The 24,831-nt window shown below is 48.8% G+C and overlaps 1 protein-coding gene across 12 annotated transcripts in view; it reads right to left on the bottom strand.

Annotated features, from left to right (window-relative positions):
• Positions 1 to 1,601: 1,601 nt before the first annotated feature.
• The window catches only part of KIAA0753 (KIAA0753 ortholog), a 60,658-nt gene continuing 37,428 nt past the window's right edge, over positions 1,602 to 24,831 (bottom strand). For 10 of the 12 annotated variants that reach the window (XM_089318250.1, XM_017348990.4, XM_070061262.2 and 7 more), the window contains 7 exons: positions 23,492 to 23,570; positions 22,061 to 22,144; positions 18,164 to 18,349; positions 17,075 to 17,156; positions 12,287 to 12,407; positions 11,285 to 11,509; positions 1,602 to 3,011 (listed from right to left, as the gene is read on the bottom strand). In XM_089318250.1, coding sequence (XP_089174376.1) covers positions 2,894 to 3,011; positions 11,285 to 11,509; positions 12,287 to 12,407; positions 17,075 to 17,156; positions 18,164 to 18,349; positions 22,061 to 22,144; positions 23,492 to 23,570 — 895 coding nt within the window. In that variant the 3' untranslated portion in view covers positions 1,602 to 2,893. Of the gene's footprint in view, positions 3,012 to 11,284; positions 11,510 to 12,286; positions 12,408 to 17,074; positions 17,157 to 18,163; positions 18,350 to 22,060; positions 22,145 to 23,491; positions 23,571 to 24,831 lie in introns of those variants that run through there. The other 2 variants (XR_016224248.1, XR_016224249.1) reach the window with 2 other exon arrangements.

Genomic DNA, 24,831 nt, shown 5'->3' with positions numbered 1-24,831 from the left:
CACAAGCCAATCACCAGTCGGGCCTGAGAGCTGTGCACACAGCGCAGGCCTGGCCCAACTGCTGGGGTGGCTGAATTTGCTCCCAGCTGGAACCACGTGGACCGGCAGCCACAGGGGTCTGGTGGGAGTCCTTCCAGTCAGGCCCCCGGCGTTGGCTCTTGCAGCACGGAGAAGCGGGATGTGTACGAAGACATGTGTCATCACCCAGAGCCCCTAAGCGGGACAGGGCCCACAGGGGAATTCCCATCACTGTTGCGAGCTGCTCTCAGAAAACCTGAGTTTAGGAACCTGCACTGTGCCAGAGGTCAAAGGCCATTCTCTGTGGGCCGTGGGGCTTGGCTCAGCCCTGCTCCTGCTATTCACACCCGCCTCCACCGCCACACACACTCACCCCTGCTGTCACCCTCCTCGGACCCCCAACAGGCAGCAGCAGAAAGGACCTGTGTGCTACTGGGGCAGCAGTGGAGGAGGAGGAAGGGGGCCAAGGCCTCTTCTCCAGCCCACCCAACGGGAACACCCTCACCAAGCACACTGGGGCCCCACTCCACGGGGGCCACCAGTTCTCCACTGGAGTTGCAGGACCTTGGGGAGCGGGGCAAGGTCTACGGTTCTCATTAGATGGCATTCCACTCCAGGGTCGCACAGGCCCTGCACAAAATCAGTCCCCAATTTGCTGAGCACCAACTCCGTGCTAGGCAGGCTCCAGGAGCTGAATGCTGGAGGTAAGCTGAGAACAGGGCCGAGGGGCCAGGGGGCCGGGAGGGGGCCAGGGGGCGGGGCACAGAGCGGAGAGAGGGAGCAGTGACACTCTGCATCCTCACAGCTCTCTAGACCGGGGACAGCCCTGCAACAAGGAACGCTGAAGGCGTGCCTGGGGCTCTGAATGGCGCACCACCAGGTCCTGAGAAAACCCCAGGGCATCAGAGGACGACTCCCACAGAAATCCCAGCTCCTCCACGCGGGAACGCTCACACTGGAGGCACTCAGCTTCCGCTACTTCCTGCCGTTTATTTTTGTGGCCTGGAGAGGGCTTTACAGAGATTCACCAGGGACCCGGGCCGTCAGGTGGAGGCAGGTCTAAGCCTCACCCAAAGGAGCTGGCCGGGCCGCAGCAGCGCGGCGTCAGCAGAGGTGCACCCTGGAGGGTGGCATCTAGGACACCCTCAGTGGGACAAGGAGAGGTGGCTGCGTGCGCGGGAGAGAACCCGCAAAACTGCTGCCATTCCCTTGATGAAACGAGCGAGCCCGCAAGCACACGGCAACAGAGTGTAGGCCTGTTGGCTTCAACTGCCTGCTCCTGTGCCTCGCTGTACCCATCTACAGAATGGGACTCCAACAGTAATGGAATTCATCGCACCCGGGGGCCGCGAGCGTTCACGAAGCTCTCGCCTGGAGAGCACCTGGTGAGCTCTGCTCCGGTGTGTGCTCAGTGATTGTTAGCTTTTATGATCGTTTATTTTTCTCGGGGGGTGGGGGGGGAGGAGGCAAAGAACCACCATGCTCATAGCAAATATAAAGTATTCTCAGTGGCTTCAGAAAAATCACATTTCACTCTGCCTGGAAGAAAAGGAGATGTCAATTATTTCAAATAGACATGTACATACTTTAAAATATTGAGTTTATTTAAAAAATCAGTACAGTAAAAACTATACGAGCAATGACAAGTGCTCCTGTCAACTTCAAGTGCACACACACAAGGCTCGCCAGATTAAAGACCTGTCATCTGCCCCGGAGGCCTTAAATTCTCAAGTGACATGAAATTAAGCAGGAAAACATGAACATCAAGTGGAAGTTGATTTTTCACAAGTGTGATCACAAGTGCGATCAAACGGCTTAGATTATCACCTGAAATATCTGTGCTTCACAGAGGCCCTGGACACAACACTGGCTGTGCCACACGGGTTCACAACACTCGGGGGGCGGGGCCCCACGGCTCTTCTTCATGTCGCTCACCAAGTCTCAGGCAAAAAAAAAAAAAGAAAAACCACCGGGGAAACCGTCTTCCAGGCAGTGGCCTTATCTTTGTGCGAGTTCCCTTTCTCCTCCTGAATTCATCGTTTCTGAAAACAAGGGCTTCTCTCCCGCCAGCCATGACCGTAGGCTACTGGGGCCCCCAGTGTCTTCCTCTCGCAGTGGGGACCGGGGCTCTCCCACCATCCACGTCTGCGCTCTCCTCCCACACAGGGTCCCTCTGGGGCACGGAAATGCAGCCGCTTCAGACCTCATTTGAGAAGGGCGTGCTGAACCTTCACGCGGGCACAGGCGACGGCCTGGTCCTCTCCCTCTGAATCCAGAGACAGCTTCCTGCAGCTGGCCGAGTCGACACACAGCAGTAAGAGGCTCTGGAAGTCCCCTCGGAGTGGAGCTGGGGATGACAGCCTTAAGACGAGCCCTGGAGAAGTGCGGCTCCATGACCACACTGCCCAGTGACGACACCCAGGGTGGGCTTCTGCCTCTAACAGCGGCGGCAGCCTAGGGGCCGCCCTGTGACCCGGCAGGGACAGTGGTCCCCACAGGCGCGGTGGTGGGACTGGACGGCGACTGCACGTGTGCGGGCAGTGCGGCCACCTGCGGGTTCAACAGCAGCTCGAGTCCCTGTGAGAACCACACTGGCCTACTACTTTCCGAACACTGTGACCGTGAGCGCCACGCCGAGCCAGAGGACACACACAGTGTCTCACAGGAAGTGAGAGTTCTGCAGCTGCTTCATCCCGTCTTCACAATCCCCGCTTCCAGGCTAAGCTCCAGAGCACTGCCGTGACGGTGCGAACAGCGGAGCTCCCGGGCCTCTCCTCCCTTCAGTGGTCGTGGTGGCGGTGGGCTGGGTGGACCCCTGAGGACCAAGCCTTCCTGGGGCTGAGACACAGTGGTGCCCGCCCCGCCCCGCGAGCCGTTATGCAGCCGCCTCTAAGAACTCTGAGGTGAACACAGCTTCTGCATAATCTTCACACATATCCTGGAGTTCAGCAGCCACGGCCCCCAGAGCTTCATCTACCAGCTCTTCTGAAAAGCTGGAAGACAAACAACACAGCTGAGGCGCGCGCCACCGCCTACGGAGTCATTCTTTCACCCAGCTGGGGAACGTCCCAAGGCCACTCTGAACTTCAAAAGGAAATTCCAAAGGCCAGAACAGCCCAGAGACTTCTGAAGAAGAAACCAGGGGAGGCCCTGCTCTCCTGGACAGAAGAGGGCCCTTGGATGTCTGAAGGCAGAGCTGCAGCCCAGCCAGCTGCCTCACTGCCCACAGAGGGAAGCGTGCCCTAAGGAGAGCGGGCAGGGTCCTCCGGGCCGGTCAGCTGCTCTTCGCCTCATGACCTGAATCTCTCCTGAAGAGTAAACAGGGTGCCTCTCAATTTCTGACATTTTTTTAAAAAAATTTATTGGGGCCAGTGCTGTGGCATAGTAGGTTGGGCTACCGCCTGCAGAGCCGGCATTGCATATGGGCACTGGTTCTAGTCCTGGTTGCCCAATTTCTGATCCAGCTCTCTGCTATGGCCTGGGAAAGCAGCAGAAAATGGCCCAAGTCCTTGGGCCCCTGCACCTGCATGGGAGACTGGGAGGAAGCTCCTAGCTCCTGGCTTCAGATCAGCCCAGCCCCAGCTGTTGCAGCCATTTGGGGAGTGAACCAGCAAATGGAAGACCTCCCTCTCTGCCTCTCAAATAGATAAACCTCTCAAAGCATGATGTATTTATTTAAGAAGCGAAGAGACAAATATAGAGAGCAAGGTCCTGTCCCCTGGTTCACTTCTCAAATACTTGAAATGTCCAGGGCAGGGCTGAGAGCCAGGAACTCAAAAGCCAGGTATCCCACAAGCACAGCAGGAACCCAATTCCTTGCACCATCACAGGACAGCTGCCTCCCTCGGTCTGCACCGGCAGGAAGCTGCAAGCAGGAGCCAGAGATGGATGCTGAACTAGGTACTCCAGCGTGGGATGCTGGCATCTGATCCGCTGGGCTCCGTGCCACTCCTGTGTAACCTGTCTTTAGAAGCACATCCACCTCTGCGTTCCTGGAGAGGACCACAGCAGGGTGAGTGTCCCCTCGGGACACCATGCCCTCCATCTGTCCCATTACTAAGAACTGTCCCTCTTTCTAGTAACTAAGGAGCGTACAGTTGGAAGGTAACTTTGAGACTAATAAATATCCCGTTTCTCATCAAACTTGTCTGAAGCAATTGTCACAGTCACCAGACACTGACCTCCAGTCCCATCATCCCTCCCTATAATAGCTAGAATTCTGCAATGAAGGGCTTTCCCTTCTCCCTCATTTTCCGCATCACCCTGACCTTACAGATTATTCCAGGATCTATAACGTGATTACTGCTCATTCTGCTGCTCGAAGACGCCCCTGGTGTGGATGGTGGGAGCCCCTTCACGCTGGGCACATCCTTTCTGGGACAACATGCTGTTTCAGGCTCTTTGTACTTCTTCCAGCCCGGCCCAGCCCAGCCTGGAATCAGCCACTTCTCCACGGAGCCAGCTAACTTTGGATGGAGACCAGTATTTGGAAGCCAGGAGTGGGGGGGGGGGGTGGTATAGCTGGCATTGTGATGCAGCATGTTAAGCCACTGTTGTGACGCCAGCATCCCATACTGGAGTGCCTGTCTTAGTCCCAGCTGCTCCACTTCTGATCCAGCTCCCTCCTAACGTGCCTGGGAAGCAGCAGATGACGGCCCAATTCCTTGGGCCCCTGCCACCTAAGTGGAAGACTGGGATGGCTGAGAACTCAGGATTGGCAGTTTTCTTCTTTTCTAACTTTAAAAGGTTTTCCATCTTCTGCTTCTCTTTTTTGTTTCTCCAGCTGCTTTTTAAGATTTTCTCTTACTCTCTAACTTTTCAATAATACTATAATATGACTAGGTATGAATTTCCTTTTCTTGCTGGGGATTTTAGAGCTTCTTCAATCTGTGGTTTATATCTTTTTTTGAAAGTTTATTTATCTTGAAAGGCAGGGCTACAGAGAGAAAGAGAGAGAGACAGAAAAAGGGATCTCCTATCTGCTGGTTCACTCCCCAGATGGCCACAATGGTCAGCACTGGGCCAGGCTGAAGCCAGGAACCAGGAGCCTCACCCAGGTTTCCCATGCAGGTGCAGGGGCCCAACTCCTTAGGCCATCTTCCGCTGCTTTCCCAGGCCATTAGCAGGGAGCTGGGTTGGAAGTGGAGCAGCCAGGACTTGAGGATGAATTAACAACACTGGCCCCGGCTTACATCTCTTGTTTCTTGGGGGAAACGCCAGCCATCGTTCTCCTGGCCCCCCGTCCTTCCCCTCTCCTGAGACTCCAGCCACACACAGTAGGTAGACCACCCTCTACCCTCCAGGTCACGTCTTCCCCTCATGCAGCACCCTGGGTGTTTGCTCCTGTCCTATATCCCAAGTCTCACATTTTCTCTACTGAGCCTATACAATGCATTCTTCTTTTCACACATTATATTTTTATTCTAGAATGTATAAGTGGATTTTTTTAAATTCTCAGTTCTCTGCCAAAATTCTAGTCTTTCATTTCTATGACATCCTAGGCACAGTTGTTCTGCGTCAACCAAACAGTTTTTGATTATTTTCTGGAACTGCTGCTGGATCTCTGTTTTTGATATTGTCTTGCCTCTCTGTAGCCTGCTTTTTTTTTTTAATCATATAGAGTTACAGAAATAAGCTGACTCCTGTGATGTTATTTGCCTCCAGAGAAAATCTGTCTGCTCATGCCTGGTTCTGGGGAGCAGTAAGTCTGGAAACTCTGTGGTCCAATCTCAGGAACTGGGCTAATCTGAGTGGGGTGGCGTCTGAGAAGACCCACTTACATCCAGGGCACCCGTCCATGCACAGTGCAGCTTTTCAGGGTGAGCAAAAGTGAGCAAGTTCCCCAGGGCCATCCCCACACCTTGGCCTCGAGCCTCTGCGCTCTGGTGTGCAGACTGCTCATCCCTGTCCAGAACTGGCCAGCCTCCCAGTCTGTCTTCTCCAGGACTCTGGCCCAGTTACTCCTCATTACCAAGTTAACTTCCTCATGCCTTCAAGCACGCATGTTGGATTCTGAATACAGCTTTTCTATTTGCAGTCATCCTCAGAGGAAGAGGTGATCCGAATTACCCACTAGAAACACAAGGGACTCCATCGCTTTTAGATTTGTTTCACTTCCTGCCCTTCTGCCATTAATTCATCCTCACACTTCGAGAGAAACACAAACGAACTCCCAATCTGTCCCACAACACATCAGGTAACACAGCTATAACGTTCCCCACTCTACCTGAGGAATTATTCTCTTGAGTTCCTCTGTCCCCGTGCCTTCTGTATGGTCACTGAAAAACGCTTCAGCTGATAGCTTTTGTCATCTTCCTGAAAGCCCCTGGTGGATTCTGTGTTTCCTAAATCCCAAGTCTTCTTTTTTCCCCCTTTTTCTTGTTTTTAAAGACTTGTTTATTTGAAGGGAAAGTGAGAGGAGAGAGAAAGAGAGAGAGAGAGAGGTATCTTCCATCTGCTGGCTCACTCCTCAAATGACCACAAAGGCTGGGTTAGTCCAGGCCAAAGCCAGAAGCCCAGAGCTTCTTCCGGGTCTCCCACACGGGTGCTGGGACCCGAGTACCTGGGCCATCCTCCACTGCTTTCCCAGGGATGTTAGCAGGGAGCTGCACTGAAGCGGAGCCTGTGTGGGACGCCGGGACTGTAGGCAGCAGCATGGCTCACTGTGCTGGCCCTCCCTTCTTAATGTACGCCCAGCGCGAGAGGCACATATCTTCCAGTATCTTGCTGAGAAACAGTGCCAGGATACTAAGTTCCTGGACACCCTGCATCCATACAGATACTTTTAGTCTATTCTTATCTTTCAATTGATAATCTAGCCGAGCACAAAGTTCTAGGTTAAATTTTGCAAGTATGTTCTAGCACCTTCTAGCTCTCAGTGTGGTTACTGAGAACAAGATGCCACCCTGATTCCTGATGTTCACGTGTTTGCAGTTTTCACTCTCTGGAATCTCCTGTCAGCTTCTCCTTACACTGGGATGCTCAAGTTCCTTTCAGGACGACGTGCCATGGTGCAGTCCATTCAATTCACTCACTATTTACAGTGGGCAACTGGGGAACTTCTTCCAGATAAAGACTAACAGCCTTCTGGGAAATCTCCTTATAGTATTTCTTTGATAATTTCCCAATTCTCCTTTTTACCTTTTGCTACATTCTGGAATTCCTATTACTTAGATTTTGAATCTCCTCAAAAAACCCTATAATTAAAAAAAAATCTTTTTTATTATCTAGTGCCTTGGTTTTTCACTCTACTGCCTCAGAGAGCTGGCATTTTTCTTTAAAACCTCTGGTGAATTTATTTCAGCCGTGACTTTTTTATTCCGGAAAACTTTCCAAGTTCCTTTTTTACAGTCTCCTGTTGTTGTTTTCTAACAGCTTCGCTTAGCTCTCCGAGGATCTCACCTGTGGGCTGTTTGTTCTGAGTGCTTTACTCTGCTCCCTGCATAGCCTCTGGCTCCTCCGAGCCCTTCAATCTGGCACAGCAGCCTGTATATCTTTCCCAGGTCCCATCATGCATCTGGTCACCTCAGCTACTGGCTCATTTTCAAGAATCGGAATTCCAACCAAGCTTCCCACTTCCTGGCGCGCTGCATCCAAGGCCTTCACACACATCTCAATGCCCGAGTCTCGGCAAAGTTCTGTGTGACACAGCTGGCTCCTGGCTGCGCGCTCACCGTGCACTGTGCTTCCCTTGGTCTGCGGATCACTTGCCATTTCTCTACCTTGTTTTCTGGATTCCAAATGTTGTCTGATACTTCTTGTTTGCTGTCATTTATGGTTTCATGCCTTTGACTCTTTTAGTGGTATGTAGTGGTGCAGGAATGCAGGGAGTAGAGATAAATACACATACATGTTCAATCTTTTTGAGCCAGAAATCTGTTGTTTTTTTCAAAACCAAGAATCCTTAGGAGTTCGCTTTCACCAAAAATACGAACACCTTAAATCTTCCCTTCCATAATCATTCTTTCACGTGCATTGAACTGACCCCATCTGCCCAGTCTGAGGACAAAACAGGGGAAAGGCGGAACGGACAGAAAAGAAAGACAGAAGCTCAGGTGGCTTCCCCTTACCCAAGAGGCCATCAGAAGAGAAGTCCACTGTCTTTGAATATGCTTTGCAAGATATGGTCAGGAAAACTCACAATGAGAATAAAAATGAGACAGAAAAATCATCAGAGCTAGAACATTCAGATGAACCGTCATGTGGTGTCAAAGGACAGCAGAAGAAAATACACATAAAAATCTAGGCATAATCTAACTGCTCTGGCCTCCAGATGTTAACCCTTGACTCCCCACAGGCCGAGGCAACTATGAACAAAATGTATCATCTGACAGGTGGAAAGAACTAATCTCCCTGGCTTGCTTTTGGTTTTCTCAGTATGCCTACCAGCTAACAGTCCCAGACAGCCTGTGGGAATATGAGTGAGTCTGCTACTGGACCATGTGTGAATCCATACGTGCACGTCAAACAGACTTCTCTTGCTCAGAAAGCCCTTTAGAGCACCCGTGAAGACAAATGTGCTCACCACCAGAACACAGCATCTTCTGTGCTTTGAAGGGTCCCACCTATCAAAGAGAACCCTCAAGCTTGGGTTAACCCAAGGACTTAAACACAAGTGATTGCCCTGACCTTGCTCAAGAGAAAAAAAAGACAAAAGTAGATGAGAAGTGTCCAGAACTGTCAGAAGGGTAGAGCACTGGGAAGAGTCCCGAGGCCGCAGTAAAAAGGCAGTGGAGAGGGAGCTGAGACCTGGGTCTGCAGGGTCACAGAGGCAGCCTGCGGGCTGGGCTGGGCATGAGGGGGCTGCTGAGGATCTGCAGAATGAGAAAGCCTGCAGCTCCATCAGCAGCCACAGGGATGGATCCACCCTACTGGCAGCGAGGTGACCGTTCCTTCACCACCCTCAAGAGGAGGAAAACACTCTGAAAAAAACATGCCAGTAATTGTACTCTCAGCCAAATCATCAATCAAGGGCTGTATCTAAAGCCCTTCAATCAAGAATGAGGGCAGACTTTCAAAGGATAAGCTCCATCAAAACAAGAGAACATGGGCCGGCGCTGTGGAGTAGCAGGTAAAACCACCGCCTGCAGTGCCAGCATCCTGTATGGGCACTGGTTCCAGTCTTGGCTGCTTCACAGAGATCCAGCTCTCTGCTATGGCCTGGGAAAGCAGTAGAAGGTAGCCCAAGTCCTTGGGCCCCTGCACCCGCGTAGGAAGACCCAGAGGAAGCTCCAGGCTCCTGGCTTCAGCTGTGGCCATTGCGGCCAACTGCAGAGTGAACCAGTGGAGGGAAGACCTCTCTCTCTCTCTCTGTCTCTCTTTCTTGCTCTGTGTAACTCTTTCAAATAAATTAATAAATCTTAAAAAAAAAAAAAGGGGGGGGGCCAGCACTGTGGCACAGCGGGTTAACGGCCTAGACTGAAGCGCTGGCATCCCATATGGACACCGGTTCAAGACCCAGCTGCTCCACTTCTGATCCAATTCTCTGCTATGGCCTGGGAAAGCAGTAGAAGATGGCCCAAGTCCTTGGGCCCCTGCACCTGCATGGGAGACTTGGAAGAAGTTCTTGGCTCCTGGCTTAAGATTGGCGTAGTTCCAGCCATTGCGGCCAATTGAGGAGTGAACCATTGGATGGAAGACCTCTAGGAAGGAAGGTGGATGGAAGATCTCAGGTGGGAGGGAGGGAGGGAAGGAGGGAGGAAGGGAGGAAGGAAGGAAGGGAACCAAGAAAGAGGAAGACAAGGGCACCAGGACACAAGGTATCAGATACGGTGATGACGACGGAAGTCCCAGGCAGAGTGGCCACAGGCCAGATGGGCTAAGGCGGAAAGACAGCCTCTGGAGGAAAAGTCAGGGTGGGGTGCAGAAGCAGGGGTTAACTGGTGGTGTTGGTCATCAGAAAAATTCTAGGAAGAGGTTGTTGGCTAGTGTGCGGGGGAATGTTCATAAATATATAAAAGAATAAAAAACTAAAGAAGCAATGATTAACTCCTGGAACACGCTTACCACTTGTCCAACAAGGAAATATAATCACAGCACACTCCCTGGCTCGGTGATGACAAATGTCTTGTGTGTGTGTAATAAGGTATACTCATGAGGAATGTAAATATGGGCACTGTTTAAAAAGAGCAGATTCACACATCTTTTAATGAAGTATTTCCTACAGACTGAAGGCTGCTCCTTCAAGTATTCAGTAGCTGCAGGATGCTGTCCCGTGAGTCCGCAAAGCTCCCTTTCCCAGGGAGGAGAAGGGTTAATGGAAATGCGGCAGGGCAGAGGCTGCTGCTTGTGAAGGCATGTGCACCCCGACCACGGAGACTGCGTGATTGTGACTGCTTCCTGCCCAGCAGTATTTATGTTCTCCGATGAGACATCACACTCACCAAGAGCGACAGAAAATTAGCCCTGATGTGATTCCTGAACACTGCTCCTCAGCGGTTAGGGGCTGAGTGTTTATGTCCTCCTAAAGTCCCCATGCTGATGCCCTCACTCCCAGCTGATGGTATTTGGAGATGGAGCCTTGGACAGGTAGTTAGGCTCAGGTGAGATCAAGATGGGCGGCCTCACGATGGGGTGACTGCCTCTGTAAGAAAGGGAAGAGCCCAGAGCTCCCTCTCTGCTACATGAAGACAGAGCAAGAAGGTAGCTACAGGCCAGGCAGAGGGCCCTCAGCTGACACCAAACCTTCCAGGACTCTCATCTTATATCTTCTAGTCTCCATGGTGTTTTACGGCAGCCCGAGCCGACAAGAGAGGGCTACAGGGCACTCCTGTGGGTGATAGCCCTGCTGTCTTATGGTCTTTTGCAGCTGAAAAAAGGCAGTTAGCAGAGAAAGCCCAAGAACAGCCATTACAATTCCTGGCCCAAAAGCATGGGCTGAGACCGCCAGGCTTTCTGGAAGTGTAAAATGTGGAACTTGCTTCTTTTTTTTTTTTTTTTATTTGACAGATAGAGTGAGAGAGAAAGGTCTTCCCTCCGTGGTTCACTGCCCAAATGGCCACCACGGCCAGCACTGTGCCGATCCGAAGCCAGGAGCCAGGTGCCTCCTCCTGGTCTCCCATGTAGGTGCAGGGCCCAAGCGCTTGGGTCATCCCCCACTGCCCTCCCGGGCCACAGCAGAGAGCTGAACTGGAAGAGGAGCAACCGGGACTAGAACCCAGCGCCCATATGGGATGCTGGCACCGCAGGTGGAGGATTAACCAAGTGAGCCATGGCGCCGGCCCCGGGCACGTGCTTCTCAAACAGGGGCGTGTGGCATCTCACTCACCTTTCAGCTATCAGCCACGGGTTGAAGCCACCCACAGCCTCATGAGATACCATCCGGAGGTACTGCTCAAATCGGCTGCAGTAGTCACCAATGCTGAGCAGCATGCCCGGGGGGACCGAGAGGGGCGTTCGGCCTTCTCCCGGCTGGGAATCTTCTGCAAGCAAGTGGAGGGGAGCCCCTCTTTTCTCTGATCTCTCCTCCATTCCCAAACTTTCATCCAGAGAACTGAGGATGAAGAAAAAGGAGAGACATTCAAAACCACCTGTAAGTAAGGTAAACTGTGAACTTACTCTGACAGCTTCCTAACCAAAGCCTCACCCTTCATTTCTTTCTCACAATGAACACAACGCAACATCTCACCATGCACTGTTTCCCTTTGTCACAGGACTGCCCTTCATACAAAAGAATTTTCCAGCAAATCTTGCAGTATACATATCCACACACTCACAGGGACCAACGCGGTGCTTCCACTGCTGAAGCCAGCTAAGTGCTACCTCATACCAGAAGGCTCCTCCAGTTAAAAACACTCAGTGCTCGCCATTTTCATGTACTATCTTATTGAGGCATCTTTGGAGTTTGGCAAGATCTTGTTGTTTTTTTTTAAATACTGATTTATTTATTTTTGTGAAAGTCAGATTTACAGAGAAAGGGAGATCTCCCATCTGCCAGTTCACTCCCCAAACTGCCTGGATGGGTCAGGCCAAAAGCCAGGCTCCAGGAACTTCATCTGGTCTCCCAAGTGGCTGGCAAAGGCCCAAACACTTGGGCCATCTTCCACTGCTCTTCCTAGGCCCTTAGCAAAGAGCTGGATCAGAAGAAGGAGCAGCCTGGACATGAGCTAGCACCCATATGGAATGCCAGCGTCACAGGCGGCATCTAAACCACTACGCCACAACGCTGGCCCAAGATCTTGCTTTTAGACAAGAATTTCTGTCTATCTTTGGGAGACTGTAGGAATTCAAATTTAACAACATCAAAGGCAACCAAGCACCCGTCACTCACTTGCCATTGCAGGGTCTCTCCAGCATGATATTCACGGTTCCCTCCTTGTGGGCCACTGTCTTGGTGATCTTGATCGGCTGAGGAGCCAGAGGCCTCTCATTTACTGCTGAGACTTTCTGGTCTGGAAGAGGGAAGGCATAACATGGCTGTTGATGAAGGGAAGTCCATGGCCACATGAGAGCTGTGCTAGTGGCCAGCGACCTGTGAGAAAGTCACCTGCTGTCTCTTAAGCCCAGGGGGATGGAAAAAGTGCTCATTTCAAATGCAAACCAATCAAGAACCAGTTTTACACAATATGGAACTCCTTCAGAAGCTTCGGCTTGTTCTTGGGGAGGCTTCTCCAGGAGGTCTGTGCAAAGCCCCCGGCTAGGCAGCTTTCTTAGGACCTGGCCACCCACTCAAGGAGCCTTAAAAGTAGTTCCATTTGTTTTTTAGCCTTGAAATGCTTTGATTACCACACACACCTGAGCATTTAAATAGCTGATTTAATTTGATTCTGGGCATCCCAGGGAAAATCTGCCTAATGAGAATCAAAACATTAATTTATTAACTGTAACTTGCATGTTTATCAGCTCTTCTGCGATTTCGATTACTTCTAATTTTAAATGTATTTCACAGGAGAAATTCTGTCCTCTTTGGTAGAGGGAGCATCGACATGTCAGTGACTTTCTCTGACTCACTGGTATGCGCCTGATTTCTTACTGTCAGAAACACTGCTTAAGTCAGCTTTGGGGAAAGCATCACTGTGAGTACAACCAACTTCAGCTGTCAGAGGGTAAAAGCCGAGGCATGCACAACCCAGAGACACTCGAAATGCAGTTGTGATGTGATGGAACAATCAGAACAGTGGGAGACATGGGATTCCTGCTATGATGTCATGGTTCTGGAATTACAAGTGTCCAAGAACTCATTTCAGGTCTCAGTGTTCAAAGAGCTCCTCCTGTGAACGCACACCTAGACTGTGCAGTCACTGACAGTGACTCATGATTCAGATCAACCTTGAAGGAAGAGAACACCAAGTCCTCTGTGTCTTCTACATGATGCAACCTAACTCTGTGGCCAACGGCCAAGCCATCCGCGAAGCCAACTGCCCCGTCCTGTTGCCTTTTCCTCTGCTTCCCAACAAAACCGCACTGAAGTATCCAGGCCGACTAAACAATGACTAGAAGGGGCCTTGCTGGGGAGTGAACCAGCCCCATGCTAGGCACAGTGGGGCACACAAATGATTATGACAAACTCTCTGGCCTCACTGAATCAGCGGCTTCGTTGGGAGAGGGACGCCGCCTTTACAAACAACTCCAGCACAGAAAACGCTATGGGAGTTCACAGGCCAGGAAGGGGCAGAGGAGTAAGGTTCCAACCTCGGGGCAGCAGGAAGGCACTACACCGGACCCCACGTTTGGTGCCTTAGCTGTTCAATGCCACGTGGGGATGAACACGGAGCAGCCATGGTGCCGAGAGGAAGAGAGAACGCCAGCTACCACGAGACACAGTGCTTGGAAACTCCAGGAAACAGCAAAGGGACTCGTCAGCATTCTCTTCTCTCTTCAGACAGCTCATCTTTCTGTCAAAAGTTCATCTGGAGGAGGCTTTTCTAATACCTTATTCATATTTAAAAAAAAAACTGCAAGTGACATATGGAGGACTTCAGTTCATGCAAAGTGGAAATAAATGATACATTTATTTTGGTGCAAAACAATTTCCCATTTATCTGTACTATGCATTGCCCATGAACTTGGCTCACACGTGTGCATTTCAACACTGCTTTGCACTACAATGAACTGACCTTTTAATCCCGTTTTCCACGGCTTTCTGAAGTGCCGTGCATGCTACTGCTGTAAACTTCCCACAGCCCCAGTGTCTGTTACACCTTTCAGTGAGTGGGTAAGTGCAGTATACAATTCCCTCAGAGGCAGTGCCAGCCTTCACGAGGAAGGCAGGCAACAAGCGTGGTCAAGGAGGATCTGATCGGTGTCTCCCCAGGCAAAACCGTGACAGCAGTGAGGACACTGCAGCCAGCACGGGCATGTATGAATTGTGAAAAGCAAGCTGTTTCAACAAACGAGGCCAAGACAAGTGGTTATCCACAGAAAGGAACAAAGAATTTCACCCTCTACCTCAGACAACTGGCATTACTCAAGATGGAGCACAGCCCGAAACATAAGAGCTAAAATCATAAAGCTTCGGAAAAAACCAAGAGAGTATCTTCTCAACTTGGGGGCACGAAGGGAAAGGTTTCTTACATTAGAGAAAAGCAAAAACCATCCAAGAAAAAACTGGTTAGACTTCATCCAAGTTAAAAATGTCTGTTCCAAATAAAATGCCTTCGAGGGCTGGCGCTGTGGTACAGCAGGTTAACGCCCTGGCCTGAAGCGCCGGCATCCCATATGGGCACCCGTTTGAGTCCCGGCTGCTCCACTTCCGATCCGGTTCTCTGCTATGGCCTGGGAAAGCAGTAGAGGATGGCCCAAGTCCTTGGGCCCCTGCACCTGCATGGGAGACCCAGAGGAAGCTCCTGGCTCCTGGCTTTGGATCGGCACAGCTCCAGCCTTGAGGCCAATTGGGGAATGAACCAGCGGATGGAAGACCCCTCTCTCTCTCTCTCTCTGTGTAACTCTTTCAAATAAATAAATATTTTAAAATAAATAAATAAAATAAAATGCCTTCGAGAACATAAACAGGTGGGGCACAGAAGGAAAGGAATGTACATCCATAAAACATCTGTGTGAGTGGATGCCAGGGCTGGGGACTAACGGGGAGTGACTGCTGACGGACACAGGGTTTCTCCTGGAGAAATTAACACAATAGTGAGGGTTGTACAACCATGAGGATATTCTAAAAACTAATGAGTCGTGCACTTTAAAAGGCTCCATTTAGGGGTGGGCACTGCAGCACCGTGGATGGAGCTTCCACTTGGGAAGCCTTATCAGTGCCCGGTTCAAGTCCAGCTATTCCACTTCCAATCCAGGTTCTTGCTGATGTACATCTAGGGGGCAGCAGGTGACAGCTCAGGTACTTGGGTCCCTGAAACCCATGTGGGAGACTTGGATGGTGTTTGAGGCTCCTGGTTTATCTGGGTCCAGCTCTGGCTGTTGCAAACATTTGGGAAGTGAACCAATGGATGGAAGATCTCTGTCTCTCTCTTTTCAAATAAATTAAAATTAAAATTAAAAAAATTTTTAAAAATTTTCAAATAAATCTTTAAAAAGAGAGAGGCAAGTTTATTTTGGTATGAATTTTTAAATAGATGCATATCCTACATGAATATATTCATAGCAGACTGATTCCTAACAGCCTCAAACCATAAACAGTCAAATGTAAATCCAAAGGGAAATGAGTAAACCAGATGTGGCATATGCAGAAGATGGAACACTATACAGCAAAAAACAACAACAACATAAAGTAAGCATAAGAGCATGTGGAAGGATGAAAAATGGCCTGCAAGATATCCACTTCAAGGTCTCTGGAACCTGTGAATGCTGCCTTCCATGGCAAAGGGACTCTGGTTAAGGATCGTGAGATGGACATAGTATCCTGGGTTATGGGCCCTCATAACAGGCAGGCAGAAGGCAGAGAGCTGACTACAGAAGAGGAAAAGGCAACTGTGACGACAGAAACGCACTGGACTAATGAGGTCACAAGTTAAGGAACGGCAGTAGAAGCTGGAAGGGACAAGCAGCAGGTTCTGCCCCAGGGCCTTCCAAAGAAACCAGCCCAGCCGCCACCTTGACTTCAGCCCCTCAAGGCTCACTTCTCATTTCCAACCTCCAGAACTATGAAAATAAATCTGTTTTAAGTCACAAAATATGAGCCTTAAACTCATTACAAACAAAAGTTTGTTAGAGCAGTAAAAGGAGATATAAGTATGAGGGGAGGAACCGCTATATTCCAAAAGCTGGACCTACGTAATTTGTATTTGTTAAATAAAACCTTTCTAAAAAAAAGAGATATAACGTAGATAAATCTTTGAAACACTACTGAAATCTACATAAGAGTACATACCATGTGACTGCATTTATATGAAACTGAAGAACACTCAAAACTAATAAAAAAAAAGCAAGTGGTTGCTTGAGTGTTGGCGCAGACAGCAAAGGGCCTGAAGGAACGTCATGAAGTGAGGATGATAAAGTCTATATCTGATAGACAAACATGTACCCATCTGTAAAACCCATCAAAGGACATAATTAAGATCTGGGTGGGAGGAGGTGTTTTAGTCCAGCAGTTAAGATGACCATATCCCACACTGGAGTACCTGGGTTCAAGTCCTGACTCCAGCTTCCTGCTGCTGCAAACCCTGGGAGGCAGTGGTGATGGCTCAATAACTGGGAGCCTGCCACCCACGTGGGAGACCTGGCTGAGCTTCCTGCTTTCAGCTTTGGCCTGACCTGGCCCTGGCCACTGCAGGCTTTGGGGGAGTGAATCAGCAAAGGGGAGCTCTGTCTGTCTTTGTCTCTTTTTATTTCTGCGTCTCTTTGCCTCTCAAATGAAAGCAAAGTCTGTGTGAATTTTATCTCAAAAGGAAAAAAGAACCAAAAATAGTTATTACACTCTAGTAGAGTATGCCTGCTGCATATTTAGGGGTGAAGTGTATCCACATCTGTAACTACTTCGAATATAAAGATGAAATGACAGAGGGACAGATATGTAGATAGGTGATAAAGAATAAAGAAACATGTAGAATTCAGGGTTGGGTAAACGAGTGTTCCTTGTACAAATTTTTCAGCTTTCCCGTATATCAGAAGCTGTTTCAGAATACAGTGTTGGGAAGAAAGTGGGGGAAAAACTTACCATTATTTTCTTCATGCATCCAAAAATGAGGATCCGCATACACAATTTTATTATATCTCTGGCGAACTGTCTCCTGGTATTTCTTTAAAACAAAATTTATGAGAAAAAATGAGAACCAGAACTACTGAGGAAGGAAAAGTTCAGCAGACACAATCACACAGCGTCAGACACGATGTTCACAGACATTGTTCACTGGGCATTTGCCAGGCCAGGAAGTGATGAGTTCATGAAGTGAAGTCTAGAGCAAAATACAATAACTGACAAAACCACAATCCAGACCAGCACTGTCCACCAGAGCCTGCTTTGATGATACAAGGGTCTACCGTGCGCCCTGACCAGTACATCAGCCACTAACTATGGGCCACCTGCAGTGGGCTTCACTCTTAATTAGTGTGCACTTCAACAGGCTAATGTGGCTGGTGGCAAATGTTTTAGACAGCTTAGGTCTGGACAGTTACTGCCTCCAAAAGGGAAATCAGTTAAAGACGGCCTATCCACAAATAACTGTATTCCTCAAAATATTTCTACTTAGCAGCAAAGAAAAAAATGAAATATAATTGCATACAATTAAAAATAAAATGGCAAATCAGAAACTGGGAGACCTAGATCCACATCCTGTCTCTCCCAGAAACTTTTTTGTGTTCTTAGCCATGCCATTTATTCCCTTATTGTACCTCAATTTCCTGCTCTGAACGATCCAGGCATTGAAATGGCTGACTGTCTGAGGTCTAAAACTTTACGGGAGAAGTGCTGCAAACACAGTGTGGAAACTAACAAAGGTGACAGGGCCACACGCCAGCAAGGCAGCAGAGGCAGCTGCACAGCACGTACAAGCTCCTGGGTGGAAGTCTATGGGCCCACTGTGAACCACTCTGCAGTCCTGAGTTTGTAATCACAAATCAGTGGTATCAGGGGATAAGAAGACAGTGTGCTGACCATTTTATACCTCATTTTATGCTTCTAAACACCATGCTTAAATAGAGAAAGTACGTGACTGTGTCAAGGTCACACACTTGGATGGCGGCAGAGCTGGCCGTCAACAGAGGTGAGTCCCCCATAGCAAACCAGACCAGCAGCCTCAGGCCTTACTTCCATTTCCTCCATTCGGCGCATCATCGTCTCCAGGTCTGGGCTGTCCTTGCTGTCCCCCAAGGTGGCTAAGGTTTCAGACCCCAAGATCTTAGCATGAGTCATAGCCCAGAGCTCATGAGCGGTATTTTCCAGAAAATCATCCAGCTGATGAATGTTGTTGGCTCCAGAATCAACAGCTGTAGCCTGTAAAGTAAGGGTGGGAGGAAGGGATGGCAAGGCAGCACAAAGAAAACAGAAAAGCTTAAAGGTAACTGCTGAGCATGACAAACCAACAGCACGGTGATCCCACTGACAGACCTGCCATGCTAAACAAAGCTCTCCTAACTCAGTAAACATCAAAAGCAGTAACACTGGCACAATTTTTATCCTGGTGATGGATTTAAATAGCAGCATTAACCAAGTAATACCATTACTGTCCATGCAAATTATCATTATCATCTATTTTGCCAGTGGTTAGAACAAACATCTTCTCCTTGCTATATTCAGGAATATGTTCAACATTTTCCATGTCACATACTCCAAAGAACATAGTCACTCTCTTTTGGTTCAATGCTTCTGTAAAAACATCTGTTCTCTTCGGGACTCCTCTTTGTGTGAGAGACTCTGTATCTATAAACTGCCTTTAACTCTATCTACAAACACCAGCCCTTCTTGACCGTGTATCCTTTATATTCACAAATAACTTTTGCAAAGCATTTCTTTTTAAGAATTAGTTATTTACTTGAAATGCAAAGTTAAAGAGAGAGAGAGAGAGAGACAGAGAGAGAGATTCCATCGCTGCTTCATTCCCCAAATGGCTGCAACAGCAGGAGCTGAGCCGATCTGAAGCCAGGAGCTTCTGCTAGGTCTCCCATGTGGGTGCAGGGGCCCAAGCACTAGGGCCACTTCTGCTGCCTTCCCAGGCACATTAGCAGAGAGCTGGATCAGAAGTGGAGTAGCCAGGACTCGAACCAGTTCCCATATGGGAAGCTGGTGTCCCAGGTGGCCTAACCCACTCTGCTACAATGCCAGCCCCTACATTATTTCTTTTAATTCTAGTACATGTCTACAATCTGCTCCAAAAGAGGCTTTTGCCAAGAATACCGGCTGGGGAAAGGATCCTGTAAGGATCTGCAATGGTGGTTACCTGACCTGTCTGTCTCAGTCCTCTCATCCGTAAGATGGAAATAATCTTTCATCTCAGAGCTGTAAGGATTTCACAAGAGCCTCATATGGGACACTCAGCACAGTGCTTGGCTTGGCACAAGTAAGACTCAATGAATGGTTATTACTATAGTGATTTTAACAGGCTGGACACTGTGGCACAGCAGGTTGAGCCTCTGCTTGGGACACCCATATCCCATGTCAGAGTGCCAGTTCGAGCCCCAACTACTCTACTTTCCATCTATCCTGCTAATGTTCCTGGGAAGCAGCAGATGATGGTTCAAGTACTTGAGTCCCTGCCACCCACGTGGGAGACCTGGATGGAGTCCCTGGCTCCTGGCTTTAGCCTGGCGCAGACCAGGCTGTTGCAAATAGAGAAGGATTTTTAAAAAAAGAAACAACAACAACAAAATCCCACCTTTTAACAATTCACAGAAGAAAATATATTGATGCTCAATAGAGAAATGAAAATATTTCCAGCTTTAATCAGTTAAACAAAATCCATTAGAATAACCTATAGAATAAAACTACACACACACACACACACACACACAGATGTAAAGACAACTCAGTTCAACGATCGAGCCTTAACTACGTGTGTGTCTGCATGTGTAACATCTTGCATCTGTAATAAACGGAACACCGAGAGCACTATGTGGGGTCAGAGAGAGAAGGAAGGTCTCGAGTGCTGGTATGGAAAGAGCACGGGGCACAGCACAAAGAAGCACAGTGGTGCACAGTGGCACACAGCGCTGTCTGTGGAGAGGCTGAGCTCTTCGTATGCTACCTGCCCTGAACTGTTTCAATTCTTGGCCACACGCATCCATGGCTTTCAATTCCACAGAAGCACATAGGTCTGGGGAAGCTATGTTTCCGGTGTGGGTGTAGTTACTGCCACGAGCAGCAGCAACAGACAGACGTGTCACGTGGTGCCATCACAAGAGCTCTCCCTGACACCAGGGATCTCCCTGTCTGTAAGCAGATCTGTGGAGAGCTGCAGTGTGAGCAGAATAAAGCAAAGATCTTCTCCATTTTTAACATCAGAATTTGTGTTTGAGGCCCCACAGCTCTCTTATGAACTAACACAGTAAGAAACATGAGATTTCTACTTCATCATGCCAGCTCCTCTTGAGTTCGCTTTTATTCAGTCAATAAACACTGACTCTTCATTGTGCTGCTGGGAAACTCTGCGAGGACGGTGATGTGCACAGCAGCCCGGAATTCTAAAGAGTAGGTACAGCTGCTTTTCTCATCTAATACATTGTTTTTAAAGACCAGTTAATGCCTACTGAATAATTCTTATATTCATGGCTGATCATCTGTAGTAATAGTCAAACATGTCTATTTCACTGCCAACATTTATAATCACTTCCTTTTCCTTTCATATTAAAATGCCATAAGGAGTTCTTCAATGTTAGCTTCATTATTTTGCTAGAAAACAAAAATAATTTAGTGGCCATGCTGCATAAAACACTAACCCGCAGCACGCCTGAATCTGTAGTGGTCCAACTCGGGCTTTTACCTTCCTGTCTTCAAGGCCTCACCTCACAGGAGAGTGTTACAAGACACTGCTTTGATAACATTGCAATCACAAAGATTATGAAAATAAGCTGCAGCTAAAATACTGCTTAAAAATTAGAAGAGGGATACGTTTTCAAAATCTGCCTGCCTCCGTCCTCAGGGCCACTGGGCTGGTGGGACCCCATCCCAGTGTCCGTCTAACTCTGACACATCCGTCCTGCTCTTTCACATCTCTGAGCAACTCGAGCAATGGCCGCCTTCCCAGCCCCCACAAAGACGAAACACACACAGCCTGTACCTTCTGCTGCACAGCCCCAGCGGGCAGGAGCCACACACTCCCACAAACACTTACACCGAGTCCTCAGAGGAACAGCACAGGGTGGACCGTAAGTAAAGTATGTTTTTATTCTTCCTAAATACTTTCATTTTTTTCTAGGCCTTCTTTTCTCTCTTCTAGGTGAGATACTAGCCACCTACCAGGCACTCAAAACATGCCGTCTCACAATAAGCATTAGGCTGGTGTACAAAGGAAATCAGGCCAGTAACGAGTGAAAGCAGGCTGAATGAAAGGAAATGAGGGCAGCCACTCTTCAGCTGTGGCCGTCAACACTCGGGCCACACGGTGCACCCACTCTGTCACTGGGCGGGGAGATAAACAGCCACTGACAAAAACCTCTGGCCCAGGGATGCCTGTATCCTGTTGGTTAAGGCTGACCTAAATCATAATGCTGAATACACACTATAAGAATTAACATGCCAAATATGAAAAATAATTTCACATTTTTAAGGCTTATTTATTTGAAAGGCACAGTGAGAGGGAGAGACAGAAAAGAGAGAAAGAGAGACAGACAGACAGACAGAGAGAATCTTCCCTCCACTGGTTCATTCCTCAAATGGTGACAACAGCCAGGGCTGGGCCAGGCCAAAGGCAGGAGCCAGGAACTCCATCCAGGTCTCCCACGTGGGTGGCAGAGCCCAACTACTTGGGCCATCATCTACCATTTCCCAGGCACTTTATCAGGAAGCTGACTGGAGGCAGAGCAGCTGGGACTCAAACCATCTGGGATGCTGGTATTACAAGCTTAACTTACTACACCACAATCGAGCCCATTCCACCCTTCTTGAGTAGGATATTCTAGTGTTTGCAAAGCAAACTGAGTATCATTTTCTTCCTAACTGAAAACATTACCATGTAATAGTACCAGAATCCCAACACCGGACAACACACACCTCCTCTGCAGGCTGGGCTGTCGTCGGGTCCGCTGAGGGGTAATCCTCCAGCTGAGTATTTGCTTTCACAGAAGAGCTGTCTCGCTATTAAAACAGACGAATTCACGGATTATAACAATTTTTTCTTTTTTCTTACAGGTAGAGTCATAGATAGTGAGAGAGAGACAGAGAGAAAGGTCTTCCTTCCGTTGGTTCATTCCCTAAATGGCCGCCACGGCCGGAACTACGCCGATCCGAAGCCAGGAGCCAGGTGCTTCCTCCTGGTCTCCCATGCGGGTGCAGGGCCCAAGCACTTGGGCCATCCTCCACTGCCCTCCCAGGCCACAGCAGAGAGCTGGAAGAGGAGCAACTGGGACTAGAACCTGGCGCCCATATGGGATGCCGGCACCGCAGGCGGAGGATTAACCAAGTGAGCCACAGCACCAGCCCCTCGGATTATAACAATTTACAACTCCTATTAGCAGAAATGAACTCTGAGACCAGAGTCACTTTTGTGTGCAAGAATTCATCAGTTTTAGTGACACTAAGCTTTCTGCAGAACTTCAAGGCACTTTATGAACACAGATGTCATGTGTTGGCCTTGGATTTCCACCCTTTTTCCCCTCTTAATTCTGCAAACACTGCCTGAGTTAGCTGTGCGTATCATTCAATTCCAGCTCCACGGCTCCCACGGTGACATCATCAGGCTGGACAACCTGACGACCAAAAGCCCTCCTAATTCAATACTCCTGAGATTTCCACAGACTCTCATCATGATAATGTAACATTTCCTAAACTAGAAATGCAAACATTCAGGGACACAGAACGTCATTCATTCCATTTAAGCTTATATTCTTCTGTGACCTCAACTACTCAAGCAAAATTGTTTCTGTTCCCAGGATTCTATTCCCAAGGTCTGGCCACAGAACCTAGCTTTGCAGCTTTAGGGGGATGGCAAGGTCTCCTGGTGACGCCATGTCATTTCATCTTTAGCAAAGTGCTGGTATGTGCACAGAAGCAATCCTCACACCTCTCTGCTTTGGAAAAACAGAACAAATCATTCCAAACCACTGAGGCGGAAGAGGACAGCAGTAGACTGGAAGCGGCTGCCTGAACACTAACAACACACCTATTTGGTTAGGAATGGGAATTGTAACCTACACTCATTCTCCAAACTGAAAAACTCATCCTTTGCAAAAGTGGGACTCTCCTCTGCTCCCCTTTAGCTCCACCCCTCTCCTGGAGTGGAGGACACAGCCGAGTGTGCGGTGGCCTGGGGTGTCCACAGAGGCCCTGCAGCACTGTGCCCAGGGCTCTCCACTGCACTCTGAATGGCACTGCAGCCTCCAGCTGCCAAAGAGACTCAGCCCTAAAGGGGTCAGGGTAGCCTCTGCAGCAACTCTCCTCATTCTATCACTTCCCAAAGACAAGCGGTGAGATGAACTCCATTACCTGTGCCTTGACCAAGAGGGGCTTCAAACGCTCCAGCACGGCCTCCTCTACCTTGTCTGCTAACTGGGTGGCAGAAACACTGTTTAGAAAACAAAAAAAAGATTAAAATCAAAAGCAAAAAAACATCCTATTGTGAGTATTTATTTACTTAGGTGAAGAGAAATCAACTGATTATAAATAACACAGTGCTCCTCAGACCTTAGTGGCCATCTAAACCCCGGGGACGTGTTAAAACGCAGATGTTGATAGAAAGGCTTGGAGCAAGGCCAGGGATGGCAACACTGTGGGGCCTGGACCCTCTGAGTGGACAAGAGCTTAGAGAACATCTGAAGAAGTATGACAGGCTCTGAACAAAGAGGGTGGCACAGTGAATAAAATAAATTCTTTTTTTTTTTTTTTTTTTACAGGCAGAATTAGACAATGAGACAGAGAGACAGAGAGAAAGGTCTTCCTTTCCATTGGTTCACCTCCCAAATGGCTGCTGTGGCCAGCGTACAGTGCCTATCCAAAGCCAGGAGTCAGGTGTTTCTCCTGATCTCCCATGGGGTGCAGGGCCCAAGCACTTGGGCCATCCTCCACTGCCCTCCCGGGCCACAGCAGAGAGCTGGCCTGGAAGAGGAGCAACCAGGACAGAATCCGGCGCCCCGACTGGGACTAGAACCCGGGATGCCGGCGCTACACAACCTGCACTGCTGACTAAACAAAATGTGTGACTGGGGTGCCAGGTGCCTCTAAGGCCTGGAATAAACTGGGAAGAGGTGGCCAAAGATGGATGACAATAGTCAAATGATGGGGGCCGGCGCTGTGGCGTAGTGGGCTAAGCCTCCACCTGTGGAGTTGGTTCAAGTCCTGGCTGCTCATCTTCCAATCCAGCTCTCTGCTATGGCCTGAGAAAGCAGCAGAAGATGGCCCAAGTCATTGGGCCCCTGCACCCACGTGGGAGACCTGGAAGAAGCTCCTAGCTCCTGGCTTTAGATCGGCCCAGCTCTGGCTGTTGTGTGGCCATTTGGGAAGCAAACCAGTGGGTGGAGGACTTTCTTCTCTCTGTCTGTAACTCTTCAAATAAATGAATAAAATCTTTAAAAAGGAAACACATAGGCAAGCCACAGTACTGGGAGAATATATGTGTTGCAAGGGGCTTGAACCCAAAAACATATAAAGAATTCAAACAAATCAACAATTTATAAAATTTCTGAATGAACAAAAGAATTGAATAGACATTTCACAAAAACCCTAGAAATGGTACCCATGGTCATTAACCTTTAAGAAAATGCAAATAAAAACCATAAGAAAATACTATCATGTTCTCAGTAGAATGGCTGAAATGAAAACAATTGATC

The sequence above is a fragment of the Oryctolagus cuniculus genome, chromosome 17 (genome assembly GCF_051225735.1).
Source record: "Oryctolagus cuniculus isolate XC-2025 breed Fujian yellow rabbit chromosome 17, ASM5122573v1, whole genome shotgun sequence".
Classification (NCBI taxonomy): domain Eukaryota; kingdom Metazoa; phylum Chordata; class Mammalia; order Lagomorpha; family Leporidae; genus Oryctolagus; species Oryctolagus cuniculus.
Note: the sequence above shows the minus strand (reverse complement) of the source record. Positions and strands in the feature narration are given on the sequence as shown.